General features: G+C 48.0%; 1 protein-coding gene across 1 annotated transcript in view; it reads right to left on the bottom strand.

Moving 5' to 3' along the window:
- LOC134958707 (FRAS1-related extracellular matrix protein 1-like) overlaps nt 1–21,863 on the bottom strand; it is a 364,054-nt gene that overhangs the window by 243,574 nt on the left and 98,617 nt on the right. The window contains exons 15-16 of the mRNA XM_063941462.1: nt 1,047–1,140; nt 87–111 (exon numbers count right to left, since the gene is read on the bottom strand). Coding sequence (XP_063797532.1) covers nt 87–111; nt 1,047–1,140 — 119 coding nt within the window. The remainder of the gene's footprint in view (nt 1–86; nt 112–1,046; nt 1,141–21,863) is intronic.

Raw genomic sequence — 21,863 nt, 5'->3', positions numbered from 1 at the left:
TGTATATATATATATATATATATAGTTGATATACACGGCACTGTACATTAATGCAGGGTTGCAGGGAGGGGGGGGATACTCTTTACCCAGGTCCGTGCTTGTTGGAGGGGCCTGACGGGAAGCATTGAGCAGTGAGAAAGAGAAAACTGCTGTTGCTCAGCTGCAGCAGCCTCTCTCTCCAGTGTGCTGAGCTTCAGAGGATCCAGGGAGGCTGCAGCCTCTCTCTCCCTGTGCGATGTGCCCACTGTACCGCTATACAGCGGCAAGCCCCTTCACCACTGGTCCTGCCCCTGGCTGAGGGGAGACATATACCCCCACTTGCTGCACAAAGTGTCCCCATTTGGAGTATTTTTTTTTTAATTATTATTGGGAGGGGGAGTGGCCATGCCTTTCCCAGCTTAGCCATGCCCCCAGTAAATCGGCCCTTACCGACTCTCAGCGGTTTTGCATTCGGGGGATCATACTCATTATTATTTGTACCTTTCATTGGTCATATGTGGATTGAGACAGTTTTCTTGTTGCAGTATTTTCTGTGGTGGCACCCACGAGGGGTCTGCAACTGACTCTGGACAATTCTAGGTCTTTATGTGTCTGGAGGTTGCCCCCAATATAACATCTGCATATGATGCACTACCACCCACTTTCAGATAAATGGCAGCTCCCACTCAGCAAAAATGGAAAAAGCTGGTATGTCATTATGAATAATTGCTACGTCTGAATAGCTTTAAGCGTTTAAATTTGAGACATAAAGGGGTTAATCCACCATACTCTGATGTTTAGGAAAATAAGGGGATCTCTCCATGAAACCTCCCAGTTACCCGACCCCAGTTCATTAGACCGATTCCCAGAAGAGGACAAGTGGAAGTGTTTTCCATAGCAACCAGATTATAGTTATCATTTTAGAGTAAGGGGCAAGATAAATGACAGCTATAACCTGATTGGTTAATATGAGTCTACTAGGTAATTCAATTAACTCCCTCCTAAGTGAGCTGACAAAACTCCTTATTCAGTTTGAGTCTTTGTGGTTTAGTTATACAATATATCACCTGAACACTCAGCTCTCCTTCCACGGTGCTAATTCCGTCTGTTACTGCAAAGATTATCGCGTCTTCCACTGATTCTGAGTCATCGTGCTGATACCTTCAATTAAAAGCAAAATACACATTCACTTACAATTGCCTCTGTACACAGACTGTAGGGCTCACGCCGAGTTACACAAATCTGTACTGCACAAACTGTGACAGGTCCGACTGAACTTATGTCACTATGTAGAGATACTACTTGTATGGGTTTGTTTGCAGCGTTTTAACCCCCAACAATTTCCACCTCACTCCCACACACACTGCAAATCGCGTGATTGCAGTCTTGTAATTTGACACCATCCTGGGCTACCAGCCTGCAGAATTGTAGGACATTTAACACTGGGAGATTTATTTAGTGTTGGACATATGTCTATTTCTGTGGGGTGTGGTTCATCAAATCGACAGTGTCTAGGTCGACAATGTTTAGGTCGACCTTTAGACCTGTCGACCTAGCACATGTCGACCTAGAAACACTGTCGACCTTCCATCCATGTCGACCTAGTGACTGTCGACCTATAGTGGTCGACTTAAACATTGTCGACCTAGACACTGTCGATCTTCAGACCGGATCCCATTTCTGTGCTGTAAATAAATATACACAATGCTGTACTGCATATGTAAAAATGCATCTGTATCTAGAGTCACATGTACAGATAGATCCATGGTTATCTTGGCTTCTCTGCTGTGCCTAGGTGCACCAAGGCTTATTAGCATAAGCCTTTCATCTATTGTTCTCAGCTGCAATACAATACAGAGAACAATACAGCAGGGGATTAAATCATTACAGCAGGGGATTAAGGGGGTCATTCTGACCCGTTTGCTCGCTGCTTTTTATCGCAGCCGAGCGAACGGGCACCCACTGCGCATGTGCCGACGCATGCCAGACGGCTGAAGGCCGTAGCTGGGCTGCGACCACCTCTGCCTGATTGATAGGCAGAGGCGGGAGCAGGGCGGGAGCGGAACGGCGGCGCTTGGCCGCCGTTTTGTGGGCGCGATCCAGCCAGCACACGCGTGGCCGGACCGTGCGGGAGTGTCCCGCAGCGGCTGCGTGACGTCATACGCAGCCGCTGCGGGCCGGGGAGCGACGAGTAGCTCCCGGCCAGCACGCTAAAACTGCGCAGGTCGGGGGCTACTCTTGACGTGCAAAGGCATCGCCGTTGAATGATCGTAGCTGTGCTAAATTTGGCACAGCTACGGTCATCTCGGAATGACCCCCTAAGTCCGATTGCCCAGTCTCAGTTAATCCTATTAAAGGCCAAGATAAACATGGACCCATCTGTATCTTATAGTTATTTATAGGTATCTTAGACTTGTGGCTTTCTTATGGCCGGAGAGGCTGAAATGGGGCAGAAAGCAACTGTGAGTTCATGCAATTGTATGATACTCTCTGGAGATGTAACCTAATGAGATTTGGATGCATCCCTGAAATTTTGTATTTATTAATAACTAATAAGAATACTGTAATGATCGGCCAAGTTAAGTCCCAAAGCAGCGTAACTGACGTGTTTCGTTGTGGGATAAGCCACTACAAGGGCTTAAAGTGGTCCTGGAGAGGTGGTGGAACTCATTTACCCCCCCACACACACACATTAAGAGGAGCCAGGGCAGGGCCAGTGCTGGTGTTTTCGGTACCTCCCTGCAAACTATAAATTAGAGCACTACTTCCCATACTTTATAATGGGACATTGATCTCACAAAGAAGCAGTGTGGTCACACAATAGTACCTCCAATTCAAATGACACCACACAGTAGCACAATCTTATTCACATTACACCGCATGTAGTGCCCCTGATTCATTTTAATCACACCACATAGTCATGCTCCTAATTATGGTTACGTCACTCAGTAGTGCCCTTTATTCACGTTGCACTACACAATGGTACCCTCTATACATGTTATGCCACACAGTAGTGTCCCTTATACACAATTTCCACAGTAGTAGTGCCACTTATATACAAAATGCCCACAGTAGTAGTGCTGCTATTATATGCCCACAGTAGTAGTGCCACTTTTATACAGAATGCCCACAGGAGTAGCGCTTTACACTTAATGCCCACAGTAGAGCCCCTTATACACATCTCTGCCTCTGTTACTCAAGCAGCTCACTGTCTGTGTCCCTGCAAGTAATGTACCACTTTTCTTTTTACACATCCCTGGAACAGGACCCAGGGACCCCTGCAAATGCACATTGGTAAATAGCCCTGAAATAAACCATCCCTAACTGGCGGGATATGAAATGTTCATGTTCCAGGCTGCACCCCTATTTAAAATAAATGGGGGCCCATATATTGATTTTAGAGAAAGCGATGTCTTAGCTTATTGTCCCTTCAACAACTGGCCTCTAATAAAGTGCGAAGCACATAATAAGTTATGAATCAGTTGAAGTTGGACAATCTCAGTTAATCCTATTAAAGGCCAAGATAAACATGGACCCATCTGTATCTTATAGTTATTTATAGGTATCTTAGACTTGTGGCTTTCTTATGGCCGGAGAGGCTGAAATGGGGCAGAAAGCAACTGTGAGTTCATGCAATTGTATGATACTCTCTGGAGATGTAACCTAATGAGATTTGGATGCATCCCTGAAATTTTGTATTTATTAATAACTAATAAGAATACTGTAATGATCGGCCAAGTTAAGTCCAAAAGCAGCGTAACTGACGTGTTTCGTTGTGGGATAAGCCACTACAAGGGCTTAAAGTGGTCCTGGAGAGGTGGTGGAACTCATTTACCCCCCCACACACACACATTAAGAGGAGCCAGGGCAGGGCCAGTGCTGGTGTTTTCGGTACCTCCCTGCAAACTATAAATTAGAGCACTACTTCCCATACTTTATAATGGGACATTGATCTCACAAAGAAGCAGTGTGGTCACACAATAGTACCTCCAATTCAAATGACACCACACAGTAGCACAATCTTATTCCCATTACACCGCATGTAGTGCCCCTGATTCATTTTAATCACACCACATAGTCATGCTCCTAATTATGGTTACATCACTCAGTAGTGCCCTTTATTCACGTTGCACTACACAATGGTACCCTCTATACATGTTATGCCACACAGTAGTGTCCCTTATACACAATTTCCACAGTAGTAGTGCCACTTATATACAAAATGCCCACAGTAGTAGTGCTGCTATTATATGCCCACAGTAGTAGTGCCACTTTTATACAGAATGCCCACAGGAGTAGCGCTTTACACTTAATGCCCACAGTAGAGCCCCTTATACACATCTCTGCCTCTGTTACTCAAGCAGCTCACTGTCTGTGTCCCTGCAAGTAATGTACCACTTTTCTTTTTACACATCCCTGGAACAGGACCCAGGGACCCCCGCAAATGCACATTGGTAAATAGCCCTGAAATAAACCATCCCTAACTGGCGGGATATGAAATGTTCATGTTCCAGGCTGCACCCCTATTTAAAATAAATGGGGGCCCATATTGATTTTAGAGAAAGCGATGTCTTAGCTTATTGTCCCTTCAACAACTGGCCTCTAATAAAGTGCGAAGCACATAATAAGTTATGAATCAGTTGAAGTTGGACAATGGAATCAGACGAAGGATTAGTTGATGAAACACATTATTGCACATTTGCACTTAATTCTCTGAATAAATAAACTGTGGGCCTTATTCAGGTTTGTTAGCAAACCAAAAAAGCTCACTAATGGGCAAAACCATGCGCACTGCATGGGGGGGGCAGATGTAACATGTGCAGAGAGAGTTAGATGTGGGTGGGGTGTGTTCAAACTGAAATCTAAATTGCAGTGTAAAAATAAAGCAGCCAGTATTTACCCTGCACAGAAACAATATAACCCACCCAAATCTAACTCTCTCTGCACATGTTACATCTGCACCACTTGCAATGCAACATTGTTTTGACCATTACTGAGCTTTTTTGGTTTGCTAACAGACCTGAATAACCCCATTTATCAGGACCCAGACAAACCAGAAGAGTTTAGAGAAGCAGGACATATCATTATACATCATAATGCTGAGACACGGACCCCCCTACATCACTCTTCCTGTCTGGTTATCTATCCTAACAAAAAGAGGTCAAAAATCTCTTTCTCCCACTCAGCTGCAGAGACCACAAGGGGCTTGTGAGGGATGGGCAGCACTGTTGTTCAGTTGTCTGTCTTATACCTGGAGGGGGGGGGGGGGGGGTGTTAGTTAATTCACCTTCCCCCCACGTCATATAATTAAACAGCCTATGGGAATTTCAATTCTTCCACTGCGCAATATCTCAGTGCATTTGTGGTGGTCCGTGATAATGGGACGAGAAGACCCTTGTGCCCAATCAGTGCACACAATACGGTCCCCTCTCAGGAGATTGTAGGGACTTTTTATTATCTTCTTTAATCCAGTTTGTTTTTATTTCCGCACATCTGCGTGAGATTTTATTACGCCGGGTATTGTCTGATGGCTGATAAAGTCGCAGAGTTTGATAATTGAAACTGAAAAACGTATCACTCATTGCAGAGTGGGATTAATTAGAAAAGATTGCACTTTAATCAGGCAGCGATGTCTGTAGATGTTTTGCAGGGACCCGCCCATGGCGCAGGCTGCAGTAAACGCTTTTCCCACAGAGAATTATACTACGATTCACTTTACAGAGCTCCCTGCGTACATTGGCTTTCAGCTCAAACTACAGACTTGCAGAAAATGCCATTAAAGTGATTTAGGCTGTAAAATAGGAATTGATTTATTTTTTTCCAAGCAGAATTTTTATTTATTTCAGAAATAGGGAAAACAAGCAGAAAACAGACAGATGTAGAAAAAAACATATTGTCATCTATAGAAACTCTGACAGAAGAGGTAGATAGTAAATCACAAGTATTATCTAGAACACATATAACAAGCATAGATTGTGCTACTGTAGAAATCAGAAAATAAGAATTTACTTACCGATAATTCTATTTCTCGTAGTCCGTAGTGGATGCTGGGGACTCCGTCAGGACCATGGGGATTAGCGGCTCCGCAGGAGACAGGGCACAAAAGTAAAAGCTTTAGGATCAGGTGGTGTGCACTGGCTCCTCCCCCTATGACCCTCCTCCAAGCCTCAGTTAGGATACTGTGCCCGGACGAGCGTACACAATAAGGAAGGATTTTGAATCCCGGGTAAGACTCATACCAGCCACACCAATCACACTGTACAACCTGTGATCTGAACCCAGTTAACAGCATGATAACAGCGGAGCCTCTGAAAAGATGGCTCACAACAATAATAACCCGATTTTTGTAACAATAACTATGTACAAGTATTGCAGACAATCCGCACTTGGGATGGGCGCCCAGCATCCACTACGGACTACGAGAAATATAATTATCGGTAAGTAAATTCTTATTTTCTCTGACGTCCTAAGTGGATGCTGGGGACTCCGTCAGGACCATGGGGATTATACCAAAGCTCCCAAACGGGCGGGAGAGTGCGGATGACTCTGCAGCACCGAATGAGAGAACTCCCGGTCCTCCTCAGTCAGGGTGTGCCCCTGACCAAGTAGCTGCTCGGCAAAGTTGTAAAGCCGAGACCCCTCGGGCAGCCGCCCAAGATGAGCCCACCTTCCTTGTGGAATGGGCATTTACATATTTTGGCTGTGGCAGGCCTGCCACAGCATGTGCAAGCTGAATTGTACTACACATCCAACTAGCAATCGTCTGCTTAGAATCAAGAGCACCCAGTTTATTGGGTGCATACAGGATAACAGCAAGTCAGTTTTCCTGACTCCAGCCGTCCTGGAAACCTATATTTTCAGGGCCCTGACAACATCTAGCAACTTGGAGTCCTCCAAGTCCCTAGTAGCCGCAGGTACCACAATAAGCTGGTTCAGGTGAAACACTGACACCACCTTAGGGAGAAACTGGGGACGAGTCCGCAGCTCTGCCCTGTCCGAATGGACAATCAGATATGGGCTTTTGTGAGACAGTGGGGGAAATTTACTAAGCTCCCGATTTTGACCGAGATGCCGTTTTTTCATCAAAGTGTCATCTCGGTAATTTACTAAACACTAATCACGGCAGTGATGAGGGCATTCGTAATTTTTTGCAAGTCCAAGTAAAAAATTACGAATGAATACACCATCGGTCAAAACGCGGCTGTTTAAGTATGAATCTCGGTCATTTACTAAGAAGTGCAAAGCAAAGGGCGTGGCCTGGATGCTGAGCGAGTAGGCAGCAATCTCAGTGAGCTCTCAGGGACCTGGGAGCTAAATACAGAATAATACCTTCCCCACGTCCCAAATAAGACCCTGTGACACTTAGCTGCGGTGCTGGAGCAGTGAGAGAGCGGGGAAGTGGAGCTGCGGAATCGGGGAGCCGGTTTTCTGGCTCCCGCGGATTGCGGCCTACTCCCTGCCCCGAAGCCGGGACCTCAATTTCAGATAACATCCGTCGGCTGGGCGGCTGCCTTGCCGGGACGCCTGGAGGACCCGCTCGACCCCTACCCCCTTGGTGAATCCCCTGCAACCTACCAGTGCCCATCGCCGGGAGACGAGGAGGAGTGAGTCCCGGATCGGAGCTGCTCGACGAGCTCCGCTACGCGAGCGGCGGCCATCTTGGGTGCCGGGAGCTGGAGAGGCGATCCGGCTGCAGCAAGGAGGAGACAGCTGACGGCCCCCCGGGTGAGTGTGAACCTCAGACCCGGCTCGGACGAGCAGACGGCGGGTCTCTCCTCCCTCCCCGTAAGTTTTAGCCGGCGTCCGCCTGGCGCCGCTGCGGGCGCCCTCCCTCCCTCCGACATCAGACTGACTGGGGCTCAGAGAGACGACAACTGTTGCAGGTGCGCTCCCTGCAAACATCTAACCTGCCTACATCACCTGTCCGTGCCCTGGAGTGAGTGCTGCCCTTGGTGGGTGGGGGAGGGTCCCCCCCCCCCCCCCCCCCGCGGATACCCTTGCCCACGACTGGGGGCCTTGGGACACCCTTGCTTTCCAGAGTGGCCTCCCACGGCCGTGGGTGGCTGGCCGGAAGGGCCTGACGATTGGCTTGACCTCCCACAACCATCAGCCTTCACGGGGCTGCAACATAGAGGCCTAACACACCAAGGCAGAAAAGGGGTAAATAAAAAGGGAGCGACTCCTGTCCCTACCGCGACCGCCTCATACCTATCTCGGTTTGAATCTTTCCTGACGAGGGGAGTACACCCCCTGACCCTGCTCCTGAGACGGCCAGGAATACATTGTTTAAAGTGAGGGCAACTAGCGTAATGGCCCTGTCTGCACCGCTCATACCGATGTAAACCAAGAGATTTCTCCCACCTCTGCCATTATCCACGTGATGTCTTGTTAGCTTTTGGAAAAGTGGAGCCTCCCGGTTTCTCCATCCTCAGTGTTTGGATATATTAAGCTATCTTCATCTGGGCTTTACCATGCCCACTAGGCGCAGCAAACCGTCAAAACCTGCACAGCAGCTTTCTTTTTTCAAATCATCCCCGAAAATGCCGGGCCCTAAAGCCACCGGGCCCTCTACAGCAGGGGCAGTTCCCCAGACCCCTCCGTCACTGGAGGTGTGTCCGTCAGCCACGTCCTTGGATAAGGTTGGAGACGGGGAGGCCCTCACGGTGGGCACTATGAAGTTGCTTTTGACCCGCTTTAAAGAGGAAGTTGCAGCTGAGTTCCGCACCACCTTAACGGCGTGCCAACAATCTATAGATGATCTGGGTGGTCGTACGGACCACTTGGAAACTAAAATGGAAGAAGTCGTGGGGTCCCATAACAACTTACTGGACTCTCATGATGCATTGGAGGCAGAGGTGAGGCTTTTACGGGACAAGGTCACGGATCTGGAAGATAGATCGCGTCGCAGCAATCTTAAGCTACGCGGAGTCCCCGAATCGGTGTCACACAGTAGTTTGCACGACTACACGGTGACCATTTTTAAGGCCCTGACGCCTCAGTTTACATCTACAGACCTCATTATTGACCGAATACACCGGCTACCGAAGGCCAGAGCAGCCCCAGGAGATGCACCGAGAGACGTCCTCATGAAGATGCACTACTTCCATGTTAAAGAGGCCTTATTGAAAGCATCCAGACCGACGTCTGATACATCTTCAGCCCTACAAGGACTTCAACTCTTTGGGGATCTATCTGCGGCCACTCTTTATAAGCGGCGATCATTTCACCAGATCACTACGGCCCTCAGAAAGGCGGACATCCCATACAGATGGGGTTTCCCCACCAAGCTGCTGATCCACCGGGATGGCTCCACTGTCTCTGTCTCCACTGCAGATAAAGGAGAAAAGCTGCTTAAATCTTGGAACATCACGGAACCCACGGCGGCCTCCTCCCCCCGACGTCTTCAGCAGGACTGGTCGTCGGTGAAATGAGGATGCTGGCTCTGTGACAGATACTTTACCGTCATAGTAATAATGTTACGACTCCAGCGACTCTTCAGATAAAGGCTTTATCCCATGCATAAAGGGCCATAGTCTGTTGAGATGGGGGGTGCTGGACATAGCGAAAGTAATGTGCGTGTTTTGAAGCATTTCAATGATTCCCTGCTAGGCTCAATTAGCTGCTCTTTTTCTCTTTGGGGAACTGTGCCTGGCGCCCCTCTGGATATGACTGTTTATATTATACTGGCCTGTGGGATTAGTTCTTAAAGCGGGATAAGCTACATGAGCCGCTGGTCCAGTTCTCATGTTAGAAGTAATAGTTCTGGGTTTTTTTTGTCTCTCTTTATGTTGGAGCACTTGTGTTCCGCCGTATTTGCTCTTCAGGTTCCGTTTCTACAGAAGTGCATACATCTGTTATTATGTTATCAAGATGTCCTTATATTCTTTGGTTTAAAGTGAATAAGTATGGCAGTGGGTGGGAGTTATGCCGCTAACCCCTCCCTTAGCCTACACAGTCGCCTTAGTATGGCGACTGGACGTGATCTCACGAGAGATCAATTTAGTTTAGTTTTGTCCTATATTTTATGTTTGTCTCCCCACATGTATTCCTATATGTTTCCCCCTCCCTATCAGGTATACCGGTCTCAACACAGATATTGGCCATCAGAGGTATCAGTTTCTCCTGTAATTGAAAATGGTGAAGATAGTCTCCATTAATGCCAAGGGGCTTAACTCTCCTCAAAAACGTAGAGTAGCTTTGAACTATTTTTATAAGCTACGAGCACAAGTAGTAGCTGTTCAGGAAACCCATTTTCAGAGTCAAAATCCTCCCCTCTTCACTAATTCACGCTACCCCCTTTGCTACACTGCAAATGGACCCACCAAGAAAGCCGGCGTTGCCCTTCTCATAGCACAACACTGCCCGTTTGTCCTGTCCTCTAAATATGAAGACCCTGACGGGAGATATTTAATTTTAGTAGGTCGACTAGATAATGTGGAGACCACTCTGGTCTCTTGCTACGCCCCCAATACCAAACAAATAAAATTCCTTAGAACCTTTTGTAAAACTCTTCAAGAGCATACGAAAGGAGCCCTGTTGATCCTCGGAGATTTCAACATGGTGCTGGACCCCAATATAGATCGCTCTCGCCCAACCCGAATTTTACGTAGCAGTCCGGCCCAGGATCCCTCAGGCAGATTCGGCCAATTGTTAGCTGAATATTCGCTGTATGATGCATGGAGAGCCAAACACCCTGCAGAACGTGATTACACCTTCTTTTCCCACGTTCACAGTTCGTACTCTAGAATAGACTTGGCGTTAGTTGATAAGTGGACGTTAGCTGCCATTAGTAAGGTGGACATACTACCCATGTCTTGGTCAGACCACTCACCACTCGTTGTGAACTGGGAAGCCGACAAGAGAGTGGTCCCCCATGGCCCCTGGAGACTGGGCCCGCACCTTCTATCCCGCCCTGAGGCCCGCCAGGCCATTCAGCAATCTTTAGACCTATATTTAGCTACTAACTGCCCCAAGGACACAAACGTTTTCAACCATTGGTGTTCTCTGAAAGCAGTGGTTAGAGGCTCTGCAATCCAAATAGCAGCTAGACTTAAACGTGAGTACAAAAGTAGACAGGCCTCGGCCGAACGGGAGGCTGCTCGCCTGGAAACTGCACACAAAAGTGACCCCAATAATAAAGCCCTCTTTAAGGAACTCCTTGCTGCCCGCAACAAAGTGAACGTATTTGCCCTAGCGGAGGTACATCGCAATCTGCAGCGTCTCAACCAACAATATTATAGGCTTGGCAACAGAGCGGGACGCTTGCTGGCGCGTAAACTAAGGGGACGTAGAGCTAAAGAACACATACATGCTGTATATACGGCATCGGGAGTTAAAGTAACCGACCCGGGAGAGATAGCAAATGCGTTTGCCGAATACTATGCACAGTTGTACAACCTTAGAGAGGATCCCGATACCCCCCAGCCTTCCTTGGTAGATATTGCTGGTTTCTTGGAGGGGTTGTCCCTCCCCACTATTGACCCTCAGACCCTTGAATCCCTTAGTTTGCCCTGGGCACATGAGGAAGTTGTGGCAGCTATTGAATCCTGCCCAGTAAACAAGGCCCCGGGCCCAGACGGATACCCCGCCAACTTCTATAAAACTTTTAAATCTACTCTTGCCCCGCTTTTAGTGTCAGTTTTCAACGAAGCCTCAGACTCCACATGCTTCCCGAAAGAGATGTTGGAGGCCCGTATAGTTACCATCCCTAAGGCGGGTAAATCTCCTGCTGTGGTCCAGAACTACCGCCCGATAGCACTCTTAAACACGGATCTTAAATTGTTCGCTAAGCTAGTCGCAAATAGGATATCCCCACTCCTACCCAATCTAATTAACCCTGACCAGGTAGGTTTTGTTCTTGGACGACAAGCATCTGATAACACACGGAGGGTTATCAATTTGATTGAATGCTGCCAAGCCCGGGACGAGCCTCTCTTGCTTCTCTCTTTAGATGCAGAAAAGGCTTTTGATAGGCTGCACTGGGACTATCTACGGGCTACCCTGGACTGCTTTGGATTTGCAGGCAGGATACTCGACTCCATATTGGCCCTGTACTCCTCCCCATCGGCCTCGGTGTTCACCAATGGTTGCAATTCATATACATTCAATATCACAAATGGGACCCGTCAGGGTTGCCCCCTTTCACCCCTCATTTTTGTACTGGCTATTGAGCCCTTGGCGGAGCGGATCAGGACACTAGACCCCATTGTTGGCCCTGTGGTGGAAGGGACGCACCATAAAATATGTCTTTTTGCTGACGATATCTTAGTATGCCTTAGCGACCCTGAATCGTCATTACCGCATTTACACTCTCTCTTAGACTCCTACGCAGCGATCTCCTATTATAAGCTAAATACCACCAAGACTGAGGCCCTTCCTCTGAACATGTCGGATGACGTTCTTAGGCGTCTAAAGTTGACCTACAAATACGCATGGCAACTCAGGTCACTTAAATACTTGGGTGTGCAAATCTCCAGAGGGCGAGATTTAATGGGATGTAACTATGACCCCCTTTTTAGAACATTTGAGCTATTTATTAAAGACTGGATGATGCAGGAGGTTTCATGGGTCGGACGAGTAGCGGCTGCGAAGATGGTGCTCTTACCCAAACTAATGTACCTTTTCCGTACCATTCCTAGGACCTTCCCTAAAGATATTTGCAATAGATTTAACCGTTTACTATCAAACTATGTGTGGGGGGGCTCAAAACCGAGGATAGCAAAATCCACCCTAGTTGCGCGGAAGTGTGACGGGGGAGTGGCCTACCCAGATCTAGAGAGATACCATAATGCTTGTTTACTCGCTCAGGCCAGAGACTGGTTCACTCAAGACGCCCCAAAACCATGGGTGTCACTGGAACGGAGTGCTGTCTCCCCCTTCGCACTATCTGACTTGCTTTGGCTGCCTACAACTTCTATCCCTCTAGAAGGGGTGGAAAACTCGGCGGTCCAGGCAACGTTGTTAGCATGGAAAATCGTAGCTAAATCCCTCCCCACCGGAGCCCTTCCCTCCCCCCAATTGTCTCTCCACACCATAGCCACAATGATCCCAGACCTTCACCTACACCATTGGCGTGACAGAGGCCTAACCACCTTGAAGGATGTCCTGCGGGACGGTGTATTAGTCCCATTTTCCCTACTTCAGGAACAATTCCAGGTACCTAAACAAGATTTTCACAGATATCTGCAATTGAGGCATTGGCTTCAAAGTTTTTCTCCCAACCGAGTCCCCCATATTGGCCCCTCTAAATTGCTGATGTCACTCTTGTTGCCTGTCAGAAATAAAGGCGGTATCTCCAGATGGTACCAATATCTCGTGACTGAGGCCCGGCGTGGGGTATTCCCCTCACAGACCAAATGGGAAAAAGACCTCCCTGCGGTCTTCACCGAGGATATTTGGAAAACTATCTTTCAATCCTGCTTTAAAATCTCTAAATGTACAAATCACTGTGAAATGTATTACAAATTGGTTCATAGGGTGTACTTTACGCCGGAACGCTTACACAAGATTTGGCCTGAGGTCTCTGCCAGTTGCTGGAGAAACTGTGGAATGGTGGGGGATATTCTACACATTTTCTGGCTATGCCCAACAATCCGGTCACTGTGGAGAGATGTGTTTCTTTTCATGTCGCTTGTCCTGGGAGTATCCCTCACACCTGACCCCCTAATAGCACTATTTCATTACTACAGTGGTGAGATGTCTAACAACGACAGATATCTTTTAGGTCACATACTCATAGCAACTAAGGCCGCCATTGCCTCCAAATGGAAGTCGGCGGTCGTTCCCACGCTATTAATGATAGAACAAAAAGTTCATCAACACTATGTGTTTGAAACGTCGGAGGGCGGATTTCCCCCCGGGACTCCCAAGATGAGTAGGAAATGGGATAAGTGGTTCCTATATAGAGAAAAATCGGGCCAAAGTAGTTTATCCGGTACCATGATTGCCCCACCTGACCCTTCTGAGCTTAACTCCCCAAATCAAGATGGCCCCTAACTTAACTTAACTTAACTCAATTCATTACGGGTTTCAGATCTCCCCACTTTCATTATGTTTACACTCTGATTTTATTGCTATTCACAGATGTCCCTGATACCTAACCTTCCTTTCCCTTGTCTTAATTAGTTATGTTATGTTATGTACTTGTCTTCCCCCCTATTTCTGTTTTATTTTTTCATTTACAAATTCAATTGTACTTATAATTTGTACAAAATTTCAATAAAAATCTAATATTAAAAAAAAAAAAGAAGTGCAAAGCAAAAAACAAACAAACACTGCCGTGAAAAATTACAACTCGTAAAAAAGTGCTAAAAAAAACCAGACCTTTTTTTTTATTCGTGATTGGATAGGCATGCACGGATCCATGAGATCCGTGCATGTATATCAGTGGGAAGGGGTGGGAAAGTGCTTATTTTTTCAAAAAAAATTGGGTGGGGTCCCCCCTCCTAAGCATAACCAGCCTCGGGCTCTTTGAGCCGATCCTGGTTGCAGAAATATGGGGGAAAAAATGACAGGGGTTCCCCCATATTTAAGCAACCAGCATCGGGCTCTGCGCCTGGTCCTGGTCCCAAAAATACGGGGGACAAAAAGAGTAGGGGTCCCCCGTATTTTTAAAACCAGCACCGGGCTCCACTAGCTGGACAGATAATGCCACAGCCGGGGGTCACTTTTATATAGTGCCCTGCGGCCGTGGCATCAAAAATCCAACTAGTCACTCCTGGCCGGGGTACCCTGGGGGAGTGGGGACCCCTTCAATCAAGGGGTCCCCCCCCCCCCCAGCCACCCAAGGGCCAGGGGTGAAGCCCGAGGCTGTCCCCCCCCATCCAATGGGCTGCGGATGGGGAGGCTGATAGCCTTTGTTGTAAAAGAAAAGATATTGTTTTAGTAGCAGTACTACAAGGCCCAGCAAGCCTCCCCCGCATGCTGGTACTTGGAGAACCACAAGTACCAGCATGCGACGGAAAAACGGGCCCGCTGGTACCTGTAGTACTACTACTAAAAAAATACCCAAAAAAAGACAAGACACACACACCGTGAAAGTATAATTTTATTACATACATACACACATACATACATACATACATACATACTTACCTTAAGTTCCCACGCAGGTCGGTCCTCTTCTCCAGTAGAATCCAAGGGGTACCTGTTGAAGAAATTATACTCACGAGATCCAGGGGTCCAGGCTCCTCTGGAAATCCAGGGGTAATCCACGTACTTGCATAAAATAAGAAAACGGAAAGCCGAGCCACGAACTGAAAGGGGCCCCATGTTTTCACATGGGACTCCTTTCCACGAATGCCAGAAACCCACTCTGACTGATGTCTAAGTGGGTTTCTTCAGCCAATCAGGGAGTGCCACGTTGTAGCACTCTCCTGATCGGCTGTGTGCTCCTGTACTGAGTGACAGGCGGCACACGGCAGTGTTACAATGTAGCGCCTATGCGCTACATTGTAACCAATGCTGGGAACTTTCTGCTCAGCGGTGACGTCACTTTAGGTCAACCGCAGGGCAGAAAGTTCCCATCATTGGTTACAATGTAGCGCATAGGCGCTACATTGTAACACTGCCGTGTGCTGCCTGTCAGTGAGGACAGGAGCACACAGCCGATCAGGAGAGTGCTACAACGTGGCACTCCCTGATTGGCTGAAGAAACCCACTTAGACATCAGTCAGAGTGGGTTTCTGGCATTCGTGGAAAGGAGTCCCATGTGAAAACATGGGGCCCCTTTCAGTTCGTGGCTCGGCTTTCCGTTTTCTTATTTTATGCAATTAGTGGATTACCCCTGGATTTCCCGAGGAGCCTGGACCCCTGGATCTCGTGAGTATAATTTCTTCAACAGGTACCCCTTGGATTCTACTGGAGAAGAGGACCGACCTGCGTGGGAACTTAAGGTAAGTATGTATGTATGTGTGTATGTATGTAATAAAATTATACTTTCACGGTGTGTGTGTCTTGTCTTTTTTTGGGTATTTTTTTTGTAGTAGTACTACAGGTACCAGCGGGCCCGTTTTTCCGTCGCATGCTGGTACTTGTGGTTCTCCAAGTACCAGCATGCGGGGAAGGCTTGCTGGGCCTTGTAGTACTGCTACTAAAAACAATATCTTTTCTTTTACAACAAAGGCTATCAGCCTCCCCATCCGCAGCCCATTGGATGGGGGGGGGACAGCCTCGGGCTTCACCCCTGGCCCTTGGGTGGCTGGGGGGGGGGACCCCTTGATTGAAGGGGTCCCCACTCCCCCAGGGTACCCCGGCCAGGAGTGACTAGTTGGATTTTTGATGCCACGGCCGCAGGGCACTATATAAAAGTGACCCCCGGCTGTGGCATTATCTGTCCAGCTAGTGGAGCCCGGTGCTGGTTTTAAAAATACGGGGGACCCCTACTCTTTTTGTCCCCCGTATTTTTGGGACCAGGACCAGGCGCAGAGCCCGATGCTGGTTGCTTAAATATGGGGGAACCCCTGTCATTTTTTTCCACATATTTTTGCAACCAGGATCGGCTCAAAGAGCCCGAGGCTGGTTATGCTTAGGAGGGGGGACCCCACGCATTTTTTTTTATTATTTTACAGTGTTTAATTAAAAAAATAAATAAATAAACCCCAGCACGGATCACACAGATCCGGCCGAGATTGATTGTAAAAAAAGTCGGCAGTGTTTTGCTAATCACTGCCGTAAAAATAGAAAAAAAACCACGAATGACATCGACATCGGAACAAAAGAAAAACCCGAATACGACAGCTTAGTAAATTAGTCGTAATCAATTCAAAAAGTTGCAGTTTTACACTTTCGATGTCATTCGTGATTGAACTTTGACCTGAATCTGGAAAATACGAATCTTAGTAAATTTACCCCAAAGTCTCCAATTCTGACACTCGCCTGGCCGAGGCAAGGGCCAACAGCATGGTCACTTTCCATGTGAGATATTTCAAATCCACAGATTTGAGCGGTTTAAACCAATGTGATTTGAGGAATCCCAGAACTACGTTGAGATCCCACAGTGCCACTGGAGGCACAAAAGGGGGTTGTATATGCAGTACTCCCTTGACAAACTTCTGGACTTCAGGAACTGAAGCCAATTCTTTCTGGAAGAAAATCGACAGGGCCGAAATTTGAACCTTAATGGACCCCAATTTGAGGCCCATAGACACTCCTGTTTGCAGGAAATGCAGGAATCGACCGAGTTGAAATTTCTTCGTGGGGCCTTCCTGGCCTCACACCACGCAACATAGTTTCGCCACATGTGGTGATAATGTTGTGCAGTCACCTCCTTCCTGGCTTTGACCAGGGTAGGAATGACCTCTTCCGGAATGCCTTTTTCCCTTAGGATCCGGCGTTCAACCGCCATGCCGTCAAACGCAGCCGCGGTAAGTCTTGGAACAGACATGGTACTTGCTGAAGCAAGTCCCTTCTTAGCGGCAGAGGCCATGAGTCCTCTGTGAGCATCTCTTGAAGTTCCAGGTACCAAGTCCTTCTTGGCCAATCCGGAGCCACGAGTATAGTTCTTACTCCTCTACGTCTTATAATTCTCAGTACCTTGGGTATGAGAAGCAGAGGAGGGAACACATACACTGACTGGTACACCCACGGTGTTACCAGAGCGTCCACAGCTATTGCCTGAGGGTCTCTTGACCTGGCGCAATACCTGTCCAGTTTTTTGTTCAGGCGGGACGCCATCATGTCCACCTTTGGTCTTTCCCAATGGTTCACAATCATGTGGAAGACTTCCCGATGAAATCCCCACTCTCCCGGGCGTCGGAATGAACACTGCTGACAGTGCTATCACCTGATTTTCCGCCCAGCGAAGAATCCTTGCAGTTTCTGCTATTGCCCTTCTGCTTCTTGTGCCGCCCTGTCTGTTTACGTGGGCGACTGCCGTGATGTTGTCCCACTGGATCAATACCGGCTGACCTTGAAGCAGAGGTCTTGCTAAGCTTAGAGCATTGTAACTTGCCCTTAGCTCCAGTATATTTATGTGGAGAGAATTCTCCAGACTTGATCACACTCCCTGGAAATTTTTTTCCCTGTGTGACTGCTCCCCAGCCTCTCAGGCTGGCATCCCTGGTCACCAGGACCCTTCCTGAATGCCGAATCTGCGGCCCATTAGTAGATGAGTACTTTGCAGCCACCGCAGAAGAAACACCCTTGTCCTTGGAGACAGGGTTATCCGCTGATGCATCTGAAGATGCGATCCGGACCATTTTTCCAGCAGATCCCACTGAAAAGTTCTTGCGTGAAAACTGCCGAATGGAATCGCTTCGTAAGAAGCCACCATTTTTCCCAGGACCCTTGTGCAATGATGCACTGACACTTTTCCTGGTTTTAGGAGGTTCCTGACAAAAATCGGATAACTCCCTGGCTTTCTTCTCCGGGAGAAACACCCTTTTCTGGACTGTGTCCAGAATCATCCCTAGGAACAGCCGATGTGTCGTCGGAAACAACTGCGGTTTTGGAATATTTAGAATCCACCCGTGCTGTCGTAGAACTACTTGAGATAGTGCTACTCCGACCTCCAACTGTTCTCTGGACCTTGCTCTTATCAGGAGGTCGTCCATTTTCTTTGAAGAAGAATCATCATTTCGGCCATTACCTTGGTAAAGACCCGGGGTGCCGTGGACAATCCAAACGGCAGCGTCTGAAACTGATAGTGACAGTTCTGTACCACGAACCTGAGGTACCCTTGGTGAGAAGGGCAAATTGGGACATGGAGGTAAGTATCCCTGATGTCCCGGGACACCCTATAGTCCCCTTCTTCCTGGTTCGCTATCACTGCTCTGAGTGACTCCATCTTGATTTGAACCTTTGTAAGTGTTCAAATATTTCAGATTTAGAATAGGTCTCACCGAGCCTTCTGGCTTCAGTACCACAACATAGTGTGGAATAATACCCCTTTCCTTGTTGTAGGAGGGGTACTTTGATTATCACCTGCTGGGAATACAGCTTGTGAATTGTTTCCAATACTGCCTCCCTGTCGGAGGGAGACGTTGGTAAAGCAGACTTCAGGAACCTGCGAGGGGGAAACGTCTCGACTTTCCAATCTGTACCCCTGGGATCCTACTTGTAGGATCCAGGGGTCCTGTACGGCCCCAGCGTCATGCTGAGAAACTTGGCAGAAGCGGTGGAGGCTTCTGTTCCTGGGAATGGGCTGCCTGCTGCAGTCTTCTTCCCTTTCCTCTATCCCTGGGCAGATATGACTCTTATGGGGACGAAAGAACTGAGGCTGAAAAGACGGTGTCTTTTTCTGCAGAGATTTGACTTAGGGTAAAAACGGTGGATTTTCCAGCAGTTGCCGTGGCCACCAGGTCCGATGGACCGACCCCAAATAACTCCTCCCCTTTATACGGCAATACTTCTTTGTGCCGTTTGGAATCTGCATCACCTGACCACTGTCGTGTCCATAAACATCTTCTGGCAGATATGGACATCGCACTTACTCTTGATGCCAGAGTGCAAATATCCCTCTGTGCATCTCGTATATATAGAAATGCATCCTTTAAATGCTCTATAGTCAATAAAATACTGTCCCTGTCAAGGGTATCAATATTTTTAGTCAGGGAATCCGACCAAGCCACCCCAGCTCTGCACATCCAGGCTGAGGCGATCGCTGGTCGCAGTATAACACCAGTATGTGTGTATATACTTCTTAGGATATTTTCCAGCCTCCTATCAGTTGGCTCCTTGAGGACGGCCCTATCCGGAGACGGTAACGCCACTTGTTTTGATAAGCGTGTGAGCGCCTTATCCACCCTAAGGGGTGTTTCCCAACGCGCCCTAACTTCTGGCGGGAAAGGGTATACCGCCAATAATTTTCTATCGGGGGAAACCCACGCATCATCACACACTTCATTGAATTTATCTGATTCAGGAAAAACTACAGGTAGTTTTTTCACACCCCACATAATACCCTTTTTTGTGGTACTTGTAGTATCAGAAATATGTAACACCTCCTTCATTGCCCTTAACAAGTAACGTGTGGCCCTAAAGGAAAATACGTTTGTTTCTTCACCGTCGACACTGAAATCAGTGTCCGTGTCTGTGTCTGTGTCGACCGACTGAGGTAAATGGCCGTTTTAAAGCCCCTGACGGTGTTTGAGACGCCTGGACAGGTACTATTTTTTTGCCGGCCGTCTCTGTTGACATTATCACGTAATTCCTTGAATAAGCCATCCATTCCGGTGTCGACTCCCTAGAGAGTGACATCACCATTACAGGCAATTGCTCCGCCTCCTCACCAACATCGTCCTCATACATGTCGACACACACGTACCGACACACAGCACACACACAGGGAATGCTCTGATAGAGGACAGGACCCCACTAGCCCTTTGGGGAGACAGAGGGAGAGTTTGCCAGCACACACCAAAAACGCTATAATTATACAGGGACAACCTTTATATAAGTGTTTTTCCCTTATAGCATTTTAATATATATAGTCATATCGCCAAATAAGTGCCCCCCCCTCTCTGTTTTAACCCTGTTTCTGTAGTGCAGTGCAGGGGAGAGCCTGGGAGCCTTCCCACCAGCATTTCTGTGAGGGAAAATGGCGCTGTGTGCTGAGGAGAATAGGCCCCGCCCCCTTTTCGGCGGGCTTCTTCTCCCGTTTTTCTGAGACCTGGCAGGGGTTAAATACATCCATATAGCCCCCAGGGGCTATATGTGATGTATTTTTAGCCAGAATAAGGTACTATCATTGCTGCCCAGGGCGCCCCCCCCAGCGCCCTGCACCCTCAGTGACCGCTGCTATGAAGTGTGCTGACAACAATGGCGCACAGCTGCAGTGCTGTGCGCTACCTTATGAAGACTGAAAAGTCTTCTGCCGCCGGTTTCTGGACCTCTTCACTTTTCGGCATCTGCAAGGGGGTCGGCGGCGCGGCTCCGGGACGAACCCCAGGGTGAGACCTGTGTTCCGACTCCCTCTGGAGCTAATGGTGTCCAGTAGCCTAAGAAGCCAATCCATCCTGCACGCAGGTGAGTTCACTTCTCTCCCCTAAGTCCCTCGATGCAGTGAGGACTCACTGAAAATAAAAAACCTAACAAACTTTTACTCTAAGCAGCTCTTTAGGAGAGCAACCTAGATTGCACCCTTCTCGGCCGGGCACAAAAATCTAACTGAGGCTTGGAGGAGGGTCATAGGGGGAGGAGCCAGTGCACACCACCTGATCCTAAAGCTTTTACTTTTGTGCCCTGTCTCCTGCGGAGCCGCTAATCCCCATGGTCCTGACGGAGTCCCCAGCATCCACTTAGGACGTCAGAGAAAATATCATTTATTGTATCTGTAGCTATAAATAAAATAAATCCCCATTTTTACCTTCCGTGGTAGTAATCAAGAAAGAGAAATATGCTGCAGATATGTTCGGTATTTAATACCGGCGGTTGGGATGCCGACGGTCACGTGATCGACCCCGGCATAATGACAATTAATATCCCGACTGCAGATGGGGGTAAGTATTTCGAGCCTCCCCTATCCTAACCCTAACCAGTATCCTCCGGTCTATAGATCTGCACTAAAAAGGTCTACAGTCACTAATGGTCGACCTACTGACTGTAGACCTTTATAGTGTAGATCTAATAATCCACACACCCTAACCCTACAGGGGTGGCAGCTATGGGCAACCCTCTGGGGGTGTCGGCTTCAGCTAACCACCCCCCCTAGTGCCTAATCCTCCTAATCACCGCTAGGGCTAAGCCCTAACCATCCCCGATACACTGTGGGTGTTCCGTCGGCAGTCTCCTGAGTGGTGTCAGGATTCTGGCGCCAGTCACATGACCGCCGGCATCCCGACCTCCGGGATGCTGAACGCAACCCGTTTCGTAGAACATCTTAATGTTATAAAAAACTTAACAATACACTTATTTAATTCACTAATCCATCTGCCACCAGGTGAGCT

Source organism: Pseudophryne corroboree, chromosome 9, assembly GCF_028390025.1.
Source record: "Pseudophryne corroboree isolate aPseCor3 chromosome 9, aPseCor3.hap2, whole genome shotgun sequence".
Taxonomy (NCBI): domain Eukaryota; kingdom Metazoa; phylum Chordata; class Amphibia; order Anura; family Myobatrachidae; genus Pseudophryne; species Pseudophryne corroboree.
The sequence above is the reverse complement of the archived record's forward strand: the minus strand, read 5'-3'. Positions and strand labels throughout refer to the sequence as shown.